We start from the raw sequence: 17,141 nt of genomic DNA, 5'->3' as shown, positions 1-17,141 counted from the left end.
TCTCGCCTCTGAATTTATTTTAGACGTGTAGGTTGTGTGTATATATAGGCAGATATGCGGAGATTTGTGGTTGGCAGTGCTAGAAACCTCATTCAACGTTCGCGTCAAAACTATCAGTTTCAAAGGCCTCTACTTTCCTCTTCATATCGGTTATTGTCCTCCACTCCTCCTCCTGATTCCCCTTCTTCCTCTTCAGCAATGGCTCCTCCTGTTACTCTTAATACTATTAACCCCAAGGTACTATTTTTTCCTTTTTTTCTTCCGTTTGGAGCATTTCTGCATCTGGGTTTCTTTTTTTTTTTCTCTTCCTTACTTTTGTTTAGTGTTAGATTTGATGTTGGGTTTTGATTTTTTTTTTACCTTCTTGATGTTTTTGAATCTGGCTTTTATGCTTTGTTTGTCGTGTTTGTCTTGTTATTTCAAAAAGTCTACATCGTTGAGTGTGAGAACCGGGCTTTGAATTCATTCAATTCCTATCCAATCCTCAGCTATTTTTTCATTGTATTATCTGTTAACTTTAGGTAGTAATCGAGTTGCATTTGGAGTCAGGGAGTTCTCCCTTTCGAATCAACGCTTTCTTGTACCCATCTTTCACTAGTCAACTCATTATATTCATGTTGTGCTTGTGTATTCGTTTCCTTTTCTATTGAGTATTGATGTGTAAATGTCTTAAGGTTTTTCACTTTCTTTTTGTACCACTTGTCTTTCACATGACCAGTTCATTTCTTTCACTCTCTTGCATCATATATGATGGTCACTTTACATTGGCTAGGGATCTGTTTTTAGTACATGTACGAACTTGATGTAGTCCTTTTGTGCTCAAATCAATCTTTATATCGTCTATTAAGCACGCTATTTTTGTTAAAGCTCACCATTTGCAAACTGGAAGGACATTTTTTATTTTAGAGATTTAAGAAACAAGGAAATGGTAGAGGCAGTGGCATTAAGTGGAGAATTCAAGTTTCTGAGCACTTCTATGTATTCGTTCCTGATATATGCAATATTATCATTCTAGTTTGAACCCGCTAATATTTTTTGAATCATCTGTCTGTTTGCTTATTGCTAATGATCTCTTTATCATCAGGTTATAGAATGCGAATATGCTGTCCGCGGTGAGATTGTCACCCTTGCACAGGTAATTATGTGCCAATATGCTTCACTTTGATGTACTTTTAACAATTTAATCGTTTGAAGTTATATTCTCATGCTTGCATGCACATTCAAGTATAATCAGAAAATGGATTAAATGGTGACTTTTGGGATGTTAGAGCATCGTTGTTCATGTTAATTGACCGTTTTCATTTTGTTCGTTTTGGAACTTTGAGTAAATTCTGCTGATACAGTTTTGTATATGAAGCTTTAGTGTAAATTTTTTGGAATACTGCTCTAATGGAAATTTCTTTTTATCTTTTTCAGAAAATTGCAAGAAGAGATAAAGGCCGAGTCAGAGGCTCATCCCTTTGAAGAGGTATATTTCTTTTTTACTCGAAAGTTTTCTATTGGACACTCGGAGAGTTGGATTTATAATTCATTGAGACTCCTCTTCCATTCTCCTTTTTCTCTCCCATGGTTGAATAGAAATGTCATGCTTATCTCATATTACCATCTGAGAATGATGGATTGCGTAAAGGTTTGCCCCACTTGATGTACAATAAAGAGACTTCTTATGTTGGACTTGTGAATTCCATTTTGCTGACATTGATGGTCGTGGAATTCTGTGCGCTGGATGGTGTTTTCACAGAGAAGTAATTGGGTTTATTTGCAAGCCTCTTAAGACACAATAAAGGTTCCGTAGAGGAGTGGAAATAGGGTGTGGTGGTGGGAGATCGTATTACTTGAACATTTACTCGACAATTTGACTTATTTATTTTGTTTTTGGTTTTAAATGTTAATCCTCTTTTACAGATATTGTACTGCAACATTGGAAATCCTCAGTCTCTTGGTCAGCAGCCGATAACTTTTTTCCGAGAGGTGGTTTTCTCTTTTATTAGGTGATATTCATTACCATAAAGTTTTGTCATGTGAATGAACCAATTCTAACTAGGATGCCTTTGGAATAGGTTCTTGCATTATGCGACCATCCAGCCATTTTGGACAAAAGTGAAACCCAGGGTTTATTCAGGTATGGAGAATTAATATTGGCTATAAGCTTTGGGGTTGTTTCTGTCAAATATTATAATTTTTTCATTTGTTTTCTGTCAACCAATAAAGATTTCAATTTTGAGGTGTGTTTAATCTGGCTTATCCACAGCCATATGCATATGAGTAGAAGATATACATATTATCCCTTGTGTCTTACTGGAAACAAATTTATAATGTTCTTTAAGGTACCTAGAAGAAGTAGGTATATTCCTCCTTTGAGTCTAGGATCTACAAACCTCAAGCTCCTACTACCTGAGTTGTTCTCCGATGGTAGATGATTTATACTCTTCCACTTATATTTTTCTAAAAAAAAGCTTCCATTTTGGTTGAGTTATCAGAATAGGAGATTTTTCCGGATATCTAGATTTCAACAAAGCTATCCATGAATGATTTTTCATAAAAAAATCCATCAACTTTGGTTGAGCCCCGTGGAAGGCAATACATAAAGAGATGTTCTCTTTTGATGACCGCAGAATCTTTACTTCGGGAGATTATTAATTTTTCTTTGACATTCATTCCTTTGCCTCATGTAATTTGGTTTGTGGCATTTTACAGTGCTGACTCCATAGAACGTGCTTGGCAAATTCTTGATCAAATTCCTGGAAGGGCAACTGGTGCCTACAGTCATAGCCAGGTTGTTATCATTGCTCGCCTCTTGGAACTTTGACAATTTATGCTTGCAGGCTATTCATACTTTTTCATTTTCTTTGGGAAACAGGGTGTCAAGGGATTACGAGATACTATTGCTGCTGGAATTGAAGCTCGGGATGGTTTTCCTGCTGATCCAAATGATATTTTTTTTGACAGATGGTGCCAGCCCTGCTGTAAGTTTCTATCTCAAATCTGAATGATGAGTTCCTCATGAAAACTTGTGTAATGAAAAATGTTTTTTTCTCATCTACAGGTGCATATGATGATGCAGTTACTGATAAGATCTGAGAAGGATGGAATTCTCTGTCCCATCCCTCAGTATCCTTTATACTCTGCTTCAATTGCTCTGCATGGTGGATCTTTGGTATGCATATCATATGTTAAAACCTTGTTTGGAGCTTTAGATATTTATAAGTTATTTTGGTTTAGCTGTCGCTGAAATAGTTTCTTTTTGCCAGTTATTGGCCAAGCTTTTAATTTACCAAAAATCAAGTTGCTTTATGTTTCTTGAGGATTAGTTTTATCTGCCTTTGGTATGACTTGTGGAATGGTTGGAAATAGATATTTCTTTTATCATTCAATGATTTGATGATTGTTATGATTGCTATGGCTTTTGCAGGTCCCATACTATCTTGACGAAGCCACAGGATGGGGTTTGGAAGTGTCTGAGCTTAAGAAACAACTCGAGACTGCCAGGTCCAAAGGCATCACTGTTAGGGCCTTGGTTGTAATAAATCCAGGCAACCCAACAGGACAGGTAATCAATAGTATGCTTTTCAAAAGTATATTTAGATGGAGAAGAGTCCTAAGTTGCGTTTTACTTGATTTTATTCTCATTGTGATTGCAGGTTCTTGCTGAGGAAAACCAGAAGGCAATTGTGGAGTTCTGCAAACAAGAAGGTCTTGTTCTGCTGGCAGACGAGGTAGGTTGATTAATATATGTTGTGGCTTTGCAATTTGTTGCCGATGACTTTTTCTTTCTAGGTATGAATCCCAAGGGAAATATCGTTGCTACATTAACCACTTTTGGTTTTACAGGTTTACCAGGAAAATGTTTATGTACCTGAAAAGAAATTCCACTCTTTCAAGAAGGTTTCCCGGTCCATGGGTTATGGTGAGAAGGATTTATCCTTGGTATCTTTTCAGTCAGTCTCAAAAGGTAAGATTTGTTTTTTTTTTTCATTTTTCTATCATTTCAGTTATGGAAGGACAAAGAGCTTCTGCAAAATTTGGGCTTTTGACATAAAGAAAATGCACTTTTTTACTGTCTCCAGGTTATTATGGAGAGTGTGGAAAAAGGGGAGGTTATATGGAGGTAACTGGGTTCGGTGCTGATGTTAGGGAGCAAATATACAAAGTGGCATCCGTGAATCTGTGTTCCAACATCTCTGGTCAAATTCTTGCTAGTCTTGTCATGAGTCCACCTAAGGTTAAATCTTTTGCTATTTCAAATTAATTTGTGTTTATTCCAATGTCATTAGTTGTTTGACACAAATATATGAATATATGGACCATGCCAATAAAATTACTTCTTTTTAAATTTTAATGTCAATGGGAACATCAATAAAAATATTATTGAAAACAAAAAGGGGACCCCCTTATAGCACCGAAGGGGAAAAAGAAAAGTTTAATGGAAGAGGATTTTGTATCAGGTGCACTAAAACAAGGAAATTATAAATCTGTTCTTTCATACCAAGAAAAATATGTTGAAAAGGATTATAGATGCCGTGGGACCAGATGAATTTTGAGCTTTGCCTAGCTGCTTGTAAGCACTACTACTCATAGAAGAAACTCATTCTTGCAGAAACCATCTCTGAACTATTATGTTCATCATGGTTGGTTGACAATTTGGAATCCGTCTTTAGGGTTGTACTTTTCTGGTTAATGGAGTGAAATATTATGTTTACATAGGAGGAACATAAAAGCTCGTCATTGAGTGAATCATGCATGGCTTATATAGGTATGTGATATTTGTTGCTAATGATAAAGTAAATGACACCTGCAGGTTGGAGATGAATCCTTTGAATCATACAGTGCTGAAAGAGACGGAATCCTCTCATCTTTGGCCAGGCGTGCCAAGGTTAGTCCTTTCTGTGGTCGGATTAGTTTGAAGTCATATTGTGAGAAATATAAAAGAAAGTAGAATTTAATTAACAAAAAACTGTAGAATCAAATCTCTATTCTTTTACAAGCCGAGCACTATTTATAGAGTAGTTTATAACAGATTAGCCAACTTTCACCGAACTTATAACTAATATAACAAACATAACTAATAGAGAGCTTTACTTCTAATACATATGAATAGAGGGGCACTGATGTTTAAGTTTTAGCAAAAGTAAATGCTAAAATTCTACATTCTAATATGGTTCTTAACCCTGAAATTTTGGGAACTTGAAGTTGGTTGCTAGTAAAGCAGAGTTTGAGCCTATTTAAAGTGTATTACTAACAAAAATTATTTCAATGAAGTCGTACACAAATGAAACAGTTGTCTTGTTTCTATCCAATGTCCCTTTTTACTGGTCCTTCAATTACATCCATTTATTTCAGCATTATGTATTTTTATTCCTGATGCAGACACTGGAAGATGCATTCAACAAGTTAGAAGGTGTAAAATGCAACAAGGCAGAAGGTGCAATGTATCTCTTTCCCAGAATTGACCTGCCTGAAAAGGCAATCAAAGCTGCTGAAGCTGCGAAAAAGGCACCAGATGCATATTACTGCCAACGTCTCCTCACTGCCACTGGAATTGTTCTTGTTCCTGGTTCTGGCTTTGGACAGGTGAGTTCATTCTTACAATCATATTGCCTTATCGGTTGGGGAACTCTGTGAACCCTTAAAAGTGCAGCTGGTTTCTGCTTTCAGAAGCTAGCAACTATAAAATCTATTAAAGATCAAAAGGAACCTGGGTTTGGAAAATGATTGGTTTATGGGATCAACTTAAACAATTGAAGGCTCCTTGATGATTGTATTAGTTGATATATTTTCCAATCATTGACACGTGGTATTTTGGCATAGATTCCTGGTACTTGGCATTTTAGGTGCACAATACTCCCTCAAGAAGAAAAGATCCCAGCAATTGTCACCCTTCTAACAGATTTCCATAAAAGTTTCATGGATGAATTCAGAGGCTGAGCCTTGGACGAAATTCAGCACAATATGACGTGCCATTTTCGTTTCATACAGAATAAATCGACAATGTGTTAATGCTTTCCCATTTCATTTTCTCTCCTTTTCTGTTATGAAAAAAAAATACACCAACATGGTTGGCTTGTAAGCCAGGTTCACAATGGAACTGATGTTGCTACATTGTGATCGATACCATAGATACTGTACTCGACTGCTACAAATTTCATGTCGGACTCGATTTTAGATGGAAAAGAAGAATCAAAAACAGTTTGATCATTGTTGCTATAAATATATTAAAAATGCTAGATGCCGAGTGAGAAGGAAACGACGTATCTAATTCGTTTTAACAGTCTAGCATTGCCACCTCTGATATGACATTGAACTGACACCAAAACCGTCAAAGCTTACTTTTACAAGCATCAAGGCTATTAAGTTCAACTATTGTATTAAGGGATGGACGCAAGCAAATGGTTGGGGAGTTCACTTCTAAATATTTTAAATTTTTTCTTTGTATTCTTTATTGATAATATGTTTTTATTCCTAAATTTTTATATGTTTATCTTACCCTGACAAATTATTCCGCGAGAAATGGTAATGCGAACTAACAGTATGAAAAAGGAACCCATAATTTGTCAATAAAAATAAAGAAACTTGTTTTAACGTGAACAGAACAATTGTTATCATGTTACATGTTCGCTGAATCGCAGAGCCAAGGCACTTAGTGTGCGTTTGGTTCACAGAATGTAAGATTACCAGAGAATAGGATTACTAGAAATGTTGTATTTTGTGTTTGGTTGGTTTAGTAAGAATGTAAGATTACCGTGTTTGGTTAAAGGAATAAAAGATTATTGGAATGTATATTTGACCAAATTGTCCTTATTATATTTATTTTTTTAACAAGTTGGAAAATATTTATATATTTTCTTTAAAAAAATTAAATTCATAAAATTTATATATATATTTTTTATAAAATTGAAAATATAAAAAGGTTTAATGAAAGGGTAAAATTTTATTTCAACCCCTGAACTTCATATAAAATTTTAATTATAGACTTTTTTTTGTAAATCTAAAATAGTTTAAGGATAAATTTGTAAATTAACATTCGTAGAATTTTTATTATTCAATGACAGAATAAGGATATTTTTGAAGGAAAAAAATGTAAGGGTATTTTAGTCCAAAGCGCCGGTAATCCAATAATACTTAAGGAAAGGGAGGTAATGACATTTCCGATAATATACCCCAAAAAATTCACTATTGGTAATGTAAGATTACCGAAAATGACATTCCCGGCTAACCAAACGGGGAATGTGGATTCTATTCCCATGGGAATCTCACATTCCCCAACCAAACACACCCTTAGGGTGCGTTTGGTTCACGGAATGTAAGATTGCCAGTGGGAATGTAAGATTACCAGTGGAAATGTAAGATTATCAGGGAATAAGATTACTGGGAATGTTGTATTTTGTGTTTGGTTGGTTTAGCAGAAATGTAAGATTACCGTATTTGGTTAAAGGAATAAAATATTAATGGAATGTATATTTGACCAAAATTTTCTTATTATATATTTGTTTTTTACCAAGTAGGAAAATATTTATATATTTTTCTTTAAAAAAAATTAAATTCATAAAATTTATATATTTTTTTACAAAATTGAAAATATAAAAATATTTAATGAAAGGGTAAAATTTTATTTTAACCCCTGAACTTCATATAAAATTTTAATTATAGACTTTTTTTTGTAAATCTAAAATAGTTTAAGGATAAATTTGTAATTTAACCTTCATAGAATTTTTATTATTCAATTACAGAAGAAGAATATTTTTGGAAAAAAATAAAAATTTTAGGCATTTTAGTCTAAAACGCCGGTAATCCAACAATACATAAGGAAATGGAGATAATGACATTCCCGGTAATATACCTCAAAAAATCTACTATTGATAATAAAACATTACCGGGAATGAGATTCCCGGCCAACCAAACATGAGAATGTGAATTTCATTCCTATGGGAGTCTCATATTCTTTGATCCAAACACCCTCTAAGAGGAATGCACTCGAGTATAAGTGTTTAATCATATTTATTGTTTGATAAAAATATTATTATATGTTCACCGTAAATTATCATTATTGAAAATAATGAAAATATTAATAATTAAAATAATTGTATAGATACGGTTAAGAATGTTGGAGTTGATGAACCGAATTAAGTAATAGGTAGGTAAGTGTTGGGAAAAAGAAAAACATACAAAATGCGAGAGTTTGTTGGCAAAAGTCTTTTTCTTTCATTCTTTTAATGGTAACCTTAAGTACGGAGTATGGGGAATTAATCATTTGTTAGATATATCTAGGGATGGTCATCAGACCTGAATTATACGAGTTTCGACCTGATCTGACTTGATCGGGTTGGGTTTATTAAAAAAAATCAGGTTTGAGTTTAGTTTTTTTAAGTGATGTTCGGCTCGGGTTAGATTCGGGTTTAGGGTAAAAAATATCCGACCTCGCCCAACCCGAAAAAAATATAATTTTATATTATATATTTAGGAATAATTACAATAATACTTATATATATTATTTTTAATTAAATAATTATTTTTATTGAATAAATAATATTTTTTATTATTATTTCAGGTCAGGTCGGATCGGGTCCGGATCTGATAGAAGATATATGTTTTTCGGGTTAGGTTGAGTAGGGTGAAGATGTAAAATTTTCGGATCGGGTTGGCCGAAACCCGACCCATACCCATCCTAGATATAACCGAACCTAATTAAATAGTACCCAAAAAATGGTTTGTGGTGGATTCATAGCTACACTTCCATGATTATATAATATGTGGAACTAGAATTAAGCATTTCACATGATTTGTCATCAATTGATAATTGTCTATTTAGATTCCAATAAAAAAAATTTGAACCTGACATAATAATAACTAGAAACAGGGGATGAGTCATTCCCCATGATAAAATGGCTATTTTAGTCCTTCAAAATTTCAGATTTTAAAGTTAAAATAATGATATAACTATCTTTTAGCTCTCAAAAAGTGATAAATCTCAATTCAATATTAGGGTAAACTACATTGGCAGTCACTAAAAGTTTAGAGAATTTTCACTTTAGTCACTGTACTTTTAAAAATTACATTACAATCACTAAACTTTTAATTCCGTTTGATTACGATTAGCGCATTTATCAGATGCTTTGTTAGGATTAACATACTTTTCATCGTATGTCATTAGTTTTGAATAATTTTCACACACACACATATGTATATGAGGAGTCAATAATTTGATTAAAGAAAAGCATTGTTTGGGATTTAGGTTCCACACTTGAATCATCAATACTAATAGTGCAAGTTTCATGGTATTTTCCTTGTTATTGAGATAAGTGCGGACGCTATTTATTTATAAATATCGAAAAATAATAAATTAACAAACACATGAGGTGGGTATAAGATTAGCATCTGTTAAACCTAAGCTTATTTGAATATGATGGATAATATATCAACTAAAATTTCAGACGTACGTGTTTATTAAAGTTTATTATCTTCAAACTGTGACCTAATTAGTGGTAGGGTCGTGGCTGAGGTGGCGCAAATTGCGCGACCGCACAGGCCCCCAAAAATGCTCTCAAAAATGTATATATATAGTGGCGTTTTTCAATAAAAGCCACTATAGATGGACCTATTGTGACGTTTTAAAAAAACGCCACTATTATTGCGGTTTTATTGATAAAATGCCATTATATATGTATCTATCGCGGCGGTTGTCAAAAAACCGCCACTATTATTACCCCGAAATCGAATATATCTAAAAAATAGGGGCTCCTTCATAAGAATTTATACAAGAGACCCGAAAACCCAGCCACGGCCTGATTAGTGGTACTCGTGCTCGTGGAAGTTGCGATCTCTAATCATCTTAACCGCGTGCTTACGGTTTAATTAACTAAATCAATTAACAAGTTGATGCTGCCTGATAAAGAAAAAGCCAAAACCCCATGGTTTTCAGTTAAGAGCACGTAGCAGGAAGGAATTCGGACGAGGAATTCCATTATTTGTTTTTTTGTGCAGTATAATAAATACAGCACACGACATCGTTTCTTTTCTTTACCCCCTTAATGCTGAGTGACGTGTTACGCACATCTGGTTTTAATCGATAAGCGTGTGATTAGTAAAGTGTTTAATTGCTATATTTAAATTTGAACTTGTTCTTTTATTATTCAAATCGAGTGAATCATTAATTAATTTTTATACGGATTTAAATACGAAAAATAATTCGAGTTGTAGCTCAATGAATGAAACATCGAGTAAATAAAGATTAATTATTTAAATTTAAATTTAAAAAACTGGATGTCTTATTAATCCAATTAGTATATTTCAAATCGTTGATAATAAGACCAGATTATAGGAGTCTTTAGGAGTTGCATGACTTAATCTTAGGGGTGAAACAGTGAAGCCCTACATTATGGCATTCGATGCAGCTGCCCTAGTCACTGAAACGATAAGGTTGAAATAATAAACAAATTATAGATTGATAATGATCAACACATATAAAAGACTCTTGATTAGTCACGTTTTTTTTAAAGAACTTTTATCTCTTAATTGAGAATTTTAAAAGAAAAATCAAATTGTGATCATTATAATTTTAACGTTTAAGGCTGAATAAATTCTTACCGGAAACTGAAAAAAAATACTTTTTTATATAGAAAAATTATATTTAATTGAGAATTTTAAATAAAAATTATAGTTTTTATAATTTTATTTTTATATATTTTTAGTTATTTTAATGGTTTGAAGATGTGATAATCTTGGAAGGTATTATGTGTTGATATTTATAATTAACTGCTAAAATTGATCAATTAACAAAACTTGTCAATAAAAGGACTTCGTCAACTCTTCACACCAATGATAAAGGCTTGATTGGGTGTAAACTTTTCATGAAAAAGTAATTATTTTTTATAAGATTTTTTTTTGTAAAATATGTATGAATTCATTTTTTTTATAATATGAAATGATTATAAAGTAAGATTTGTTTAAAATCTTTATTAATTATTGACAAAAACACATCCTACAGATATAACTGCTCAAATCCAAGACATCTAGAGATAACCGTACTCTCCCTAACCACTTAGATCACTTAATGGATTCATGTATGAATTCATTTAAACTAAAACAAAACACATATTATTATAAGATATCGTAAAACATCACTTTTGTATTGGAATGACTATTTTGTATACAAGCATGCATGTGTTTGTTCCTACCCCACAGGCCACAGAATAGTACTCTAAAACTTGTATAAAATGTAGAGAGGTTTTAAGATAGAAAATCAAAACTAGAAATTTCCTTTTAGATGTCAAAGATCCATCCCCAAGCCCCACATGTTTCTCTCGTCTCTCTTCCTTTCACCACGTCAACGCAAGAAACTTTCACTATTTGGATGAAATCTCTGGTTCTTAGTGGTAAAGGTTGTACTGTGTTCGATTCAAATGGCCAGATTGTTTATCGTGTTGATAACTATCACTGCAAGTGCAGCCACGAAGCTTACTTAATGGATATTACCGGCAAAGTTCTGTTCACCATTCGAAGACAGGTAAGCATGCAGCAATTTCAATCATTTCCTATCAGAATCATCTTCAAAATACGAATTAAACGATATGCGAATTAATTAAGGTGTTTCTTCCTATTATTTGCAGAAATTTAGGCTGATTGGGTTCTGGGAAGGATTTAGATCATTCAATGGCAGAGTTAACGACGAAGACAAAAACCCAGGTTTTGAAGTAAGAACAAATTATAGGATTTTACAAGGTGACTCCATCTGTGAAGTTGTTGTCTGGTTTGATAAAGATCAACCATGTCAACGTTATCAGATTGAAAGCTGTCGAGACAAGTCGACGTTCAAGATTGTAGACAAGCTTGGCAGGCTTATTACGGAGGTAAACTAATTCCGACCCACTATATTTAAACACATACTTAAATCCCACACTCCGCATGATCATCAACTGCTTTAAATTTGTGCTTGAAGTATCGTTGATTAATAGTTTTTGATGTGTGTTGCATGATGATGATGATGATGATGAGCAGGTGAAGAGAAAGCAATCAAAATGTGGGATTAGCTTAGGAGAAGATGTGTTGACAATGGTGGTGGAACCCCATATTGATCACTCTCTCATCATGGGCCTCGTTGTAGCTTATGGTCTCATCAATGGTTTAATGTGAAGTTGTACAATTAGTCTACACAAATATGTGATTTTTATTAATGTACATGTCACTGTTTTATAATTTAATACATCTTCCAATTATCCTGTTTAAAGATACATGTGATTTATTGATAAGACCACTATCATTCAAACAAAATTTTAAAGATATAAATATTTTTAAACATAATAAAATTTAATATATTTAATTGATATCCATTAATTGATTGAATAATCATAAATATTTATATTATCCAATTTTCTATGAATTCGAATTTTAGCATTTATCTTGAGAATATAATATATTTTATTTTATTTAAAAAAATTAATATATTTAATTCTATGGGTTATTTTTTTTACTTGTCTTTGGTGTATTGATAACATAGATGAATACCCAATTAGCTTTGCCAAACACGCACATAATCGGAGACTCTGTTGCTGCCTTCGAAGCTACTAACCTAGTTTATTTTCTTAATCACAATCATTTTCGTTGAAAATACGTATCAAACACGTAATTTATTCAATGTGGTGGAGATCAGCTTCTTTCATTCTCGACGGACAGCAACATCAAAACGACGGTGTTGCGCCAAATCCCGAATCCGCCCTTCTGTCATCTCCGTCTATGGCTGACTCTGCCCTAAACCCTAAGTCTAACGTTTCTGCCTATTACCAGACCCGTGCCGCCCACCACGCTGTTATTACGAGCGATTGGCTCGCTCAGGCCCAGGCGGCTACCGACGACGGTGATTCGCTGGGAAGTGAGGCCCAGATTGGTGGGAAGGGAGAAGGAAGCGGGAAGGCGTTCAGTGTTATTGACGAGTTCAATAACTGGAGGAAACAGCCTGACTTGGCGGAGGCCGTGGCCGCTATTCGCGCTCTTGCCGCTGCTATTAGGAAAAGTGAGGCTACCACTATGATGGAGCTTGAAATTGAGCTTAAAAAGGCTTCGGATTCGCTTAAAGTAAGTCTTCTGTTTAATTTAAAACAACCCTTTTTAGTTAGCGAATAGTTAGGTTTTGATCATGTCTGCTAAATTTAGTGGTATTGGAAATTTGGTTTAGTTTATCTTTTGCTTGTTTGAGTAATTTCAAGTTTATCATATCTAGCAGACATGGCAATGATAATTTCAAGTTTGATGTGTAAATAATGGTGCCTCTCTGATTTGCCTCACTCTTAAGGTTATGTTTGCTGTGACAGTCATGGGATGCAACCTCAATCTCTTTGACAGCAGGTTGTGATCTCTTCATGCGATATGTAACAAGAACATCAGCGTTAGAGTATGAGGATTTTAATTCAGCAAAGTCTCGTCTGATTGAACGCGCAGAGAAGTTTGGGGAAATATCTTGCAAGGTATTTCAGATAAAATTGTGCCTTTTTCAGTAATCTTCACTACTGTGTCATTTCATTTTAATTATACACGAAGCATTCTTGTTGTTGAAAGACATTGTTTCCAAACACTGTAGGCACGCAGGATTATTGCAATGCTAAGTCAAGATTTTATTTTTGATGGTTGTACCATTTTGGTACATGGTTTCTCTAGAGTTGTTCTAGAAGTAATGAAGACAGCAGCCGAAAACAAGAAACTATTTCGAGTTCTCTGCACAAGTATAGTTTTCTTAGTACCTTTGTCTTCTGCATGCAACAAATCTCAACAGGATAAAACAAATCATCACAAGAGAAGTCTTGTAATTTTCTATTTTTTTGTTTATGTTGGATTTTTGTATTGCGACTATGATATAGTAGTTCATGTCTGATTGTGGTGTTTATGAAAGAGTACACCTTGCTTTTCAATACAGAGGGAAGGCCAGACAGAACCGGATTACGATTCTCTAATGAGCTGGCGAAGCTTGATGTTCCTGTAAAGCTTCTAATAGACTCTGCTGTGGCGTACACTATGGATGAGGTGGACATGGTATTTTTCGGGGCTGATGGAGTGGTTGAAAGTGGGGGCATCATAAACATGATGGGTACATTCCAGATTGCATTGGTGGCGCATAGCATGAACAAGCCCGTTTATGTGGCTGCAGAAAGCTACAAGGTAATTTAAAAGCCGCATTTCTTTTTCTAGTTTTAGAATTATTTGAACCTGAGCTAGGAAATTATGCTACATACTGTGAATCTAAGAAAGAAGGGTTCAGATTAGCGACTAGCACAACTCAGTTATGTCGTTCTTTTTCCTTTTAGTTTGCCCGACATTATCTGTTGAATCAAAAGGATATGGCTCCTGCCCTACGCCCTATTGATTTCGGGGTACCAATCCCATCCAAGGTAGAGGTAGAAACATCGGGTCGAGATTACACTCCTCCTCAGTATCTTACTCTACTCTTTACAGATTTGGGTGTGCCGACTCCTTCCGTGATTAGTGATGAGCTCATTCAGCTTTATTTATAGGGAAGCTTCAATGTGAGTTTGTTTAATTCAGTTCAGCTATATTTTTCGGATTTTTTTTTGGTATCTCGAACGCTTTTTATCCTAAATGACAAATTTTGTATTCAATTTCAATGCTTGAAAATTCTTTTTGGATCTTTATGTATGGCATATATATTTACTCGAACTATATAAATTACATCCATGAATCATGAATTCGAAAATTTTACATGAATAGTCATTCCTCTAGCTTTGTAAGAAGTTAATTTACTGGCCTCGGCCTCTCTCTATTCAATATATATATCAAATTGGAAAAAAATATATATAATTTAAGATTAAAATGTACGTTAGACGACAGTTTTTCTAAAACATGAAGACATCGGAAAGGCTTTAGGGAAAACAAGAACCCTTTTTTGACTTGAGAGGCCCATTCGTCTACTCATTTTGCTACTAATTAATATGGATTGCATGTGGTCTTACCAAACCCCACTCCTGTCATCGACATTCTTCGTCAGACTGGTTTCCCATGGACTGGGTTAACACAGACTGCACCTTCAGTTTTTTAATGTTCTCTATTAAAGTGTTTATATTTACATAAAATTAATTCAGAAATGTTCTTATAAAAATCAGTTGATTTGTATGAAGAAGTCCATCCTTATGTAGACATAATTAAGATGAAGATGATTGAAACCAAAGTAACAAAACCTTTATTAAAAGGCTGTCCTTGTAAACACGTGGAACGGCACCTTAGGTCTGTTTTACTTTATAAAAAGTAAAAGAAAGAAGGTCCATTTCCACTGTGAGATTCACAGAGGTGGGTGGTGGGAGAGAGAGTGATGGAAATAAAAAAAATGTTTGTTTAATGTGATTGGGAATTTTGAAATGGAAAAAGGTGTGGGACTCCCCACCCCAACACCTTACCGCCTGCCTCCATCCATAGGTTTTGTAACACACATTTTCGTTTTACTAAGATTCAAACTCCTAAAAATATGATAGAATTTTACTAGGATTCAAACTCCTAAAAATAGGATAGAGTTCTACTATGATTTAAACTCCTAAAGATAGGATCCACAAGCACTATAAATAGCCATTGTAACTCACTATTGTAACAGACGATTTACACACAAAACATAGAGGAAAGCACGGGAGGATACAAAGGCAAAGCTATTGTAAAGGATTCGAAAAGGAAATAAAAGGTAGCATTTTCTTTTTCTTCTTTGCATGTGCACGTTATTTTTCTTGAGATTTGGTTCGAATACCCAAACGTGGGTTGCGCTGATGACCAAAATGGGTAGGGTTTCGAAGTTTCGAACCTAGATCTACCCCGAGGCTTATTTTGAAAAACCGGTTTGATTTTCGGTTAAAGGAGGGGAAGAGCTTTTTAAAATCTATATTAGTCCCTTTATTTATATGGATTTTATTCATTTATTTTTATTATTTATGTTATTATTATTATATGTATATATATATATATTTCTTTAATATTCTACTTATAAGTCTATTATTACTATATATATTGTAATTATCTTTATCTAGTCATATATTTTTTATACTTTTAATGGTTGATTTATATACCTATTATTAATATATATATATTCTTAATTATTTTTATTTGATTATTTTTATTTACGTATATATCTTTAACTTTATATATATATTATTATTTTCGTTTTTTTTATTATTATTATTATTTTTAAAAAAATCTTGTGTCTTTATCATTATTATTATTAAACATTATATTATATATTACTAACCTAGAGGACCCATTTTTTGTCTTATTTCTGACTAAAGCCCCTCACTTTCGATGAAGTAAGAGGGTAACTTTTCTATTTTTTAATACTTTGATGTATACATATATATATATTTTTCCTTTTTCAAATATTACTATATATAATTATTACTTTACTATTGTTTTTCCTTTATCTTATTTATTTATTTTATTTATTTTATTTTTCCCTTTTACCTTATTTGTTTTATTTACCTTGTTTATCTAACACATTTCTCGATTTTTTAAGGATATTTTCAAATCAATAAAGGGTAAGTAATTGAGGTCGAAACTTTACCTTTTAATTTAACTTGTTATTTTTCTTAATTAAGACAACTGGAAATTACGTAGTACCGAAAGGGCGGTTAAGGGTGTTAATCCTTCCTTGACCGTAACCGACTCCCGAGCCCGACATATTTCTGGTAAAACGCAGATCAGGTAAGAAATAGGGTATCCGATAAACCCATTTATTTTTAAATAAATGATCGGTGGCGACTCCAATCCATTTTCCTAAGTCGAAGCCCAATTCCAGGGCCCAACCGAAAGACGGTTGCGACAGCTTGGCGACTCCGCTGGGGAAACAGGTAAGTGAGTCAGGCTAAGGTAATTTTCAGTTGTCTTTTTAATGAAAAGGGTAAGTTTAAATTTTAAGGTAACATTTCGATCCTTATTACTTACTTTTGATTATATTTTCGAGTAAATAGTTGTACTGACCGTTTTTTAATGATTTCAGCCCTTAAAGATTTTTCATCCAAGGCTCTAAACCCGAGCTCCAAACCCTGCTTTAAATGGGGGTGAAAGCGACGCCTTCGTGTGAATTTATTCACCGTGCGGGCCTAGCAAGTAGCCTTCGGGATACATATACCTTATGCATTCGTGTGAATTTATTCTCCGTGTGGGCATAA

The 17,141-nt window shown here is 33.8% G+C and overlaps 2 protein-coding genes and 1 pseudogene across 2 annotated transcripts; all 3 read left to right on the top strand.

Annotated features, from left to right (window-relative positions):
- LOC120190431 lies at nt 1-6,201 on the top strand (annotated as a pseudogene).
- A 4,984-nt stretch (nt 6,202-11,185) lies between these two features.
- On the top strand, nt 11,186-12,146 carry LOC120190154 (protein LURP-one-related 11-like). Its single transcript, XM_039193279.1, has 3 exons — nt 11,186-11,500; nt 11,604-11,843; nt 11,992-12,146. Exons 1-3 carry the CDS (start codon nt 11,261-11,263, stop codon nt 12,124-12,126), a joined length of 615 nt encoding a protein of 204 aa, XP_039049210.1. The 5' UTR covers nt 11,186-11,260; the 3' UTR covers nt 12,127-12,146.
- Nucleotides 12,147-12,588: 442 nt separating this feature from the next.
- Nucleotides 12,589-14,510, top strand: LOC120190152 (translation initiation factor eIF-2B subunit alpha-like). The gene is made up of 5 exons (XM_039193278.1): nt 12,589-13,065; nt 13,302-13,454; nt 13,568-13,709; nt 13,901-14,142; nt 14,289-14,510. The coding sequence occupies exons 1-5, from the start codon at nt 12,628-12,630 to the stop codon at nt 14,493-14,495; spliced, it is 1,182 nt and encodes a 393-aa protein (XP_039049209.1). The 5' UTR covers nt 12,589-12,627; the 3' UTR covers nt 14,496-14,510.
- The last annotated feature ends 2,631 nt before the right edge of the window (nt 14,511-17,141 follow it).

The sequence above is a fragment of the Hibiscus syriacus genome, unplaced genomic scaffold, assembly GCF_006381635.1.
Source record: "Hibiscus syriacus cultivar Baekdansim isolate YM2019G1 unplaced genomic scaffold, ASM638163v2 tig00116962_pilon, whole genome shotgun sequence".
Lineage (NCBI taxonomy): Eukaryota > Viridiplantae > Streptophyta > Magnoliopsida > Malvales > Malvaceae > Hibiscus > Hibiscus syriacus.
Note: the sequence above shows the minus strand (reverse complement) of the source record. Positions and strands in the feature narration are given on the sequence as shown.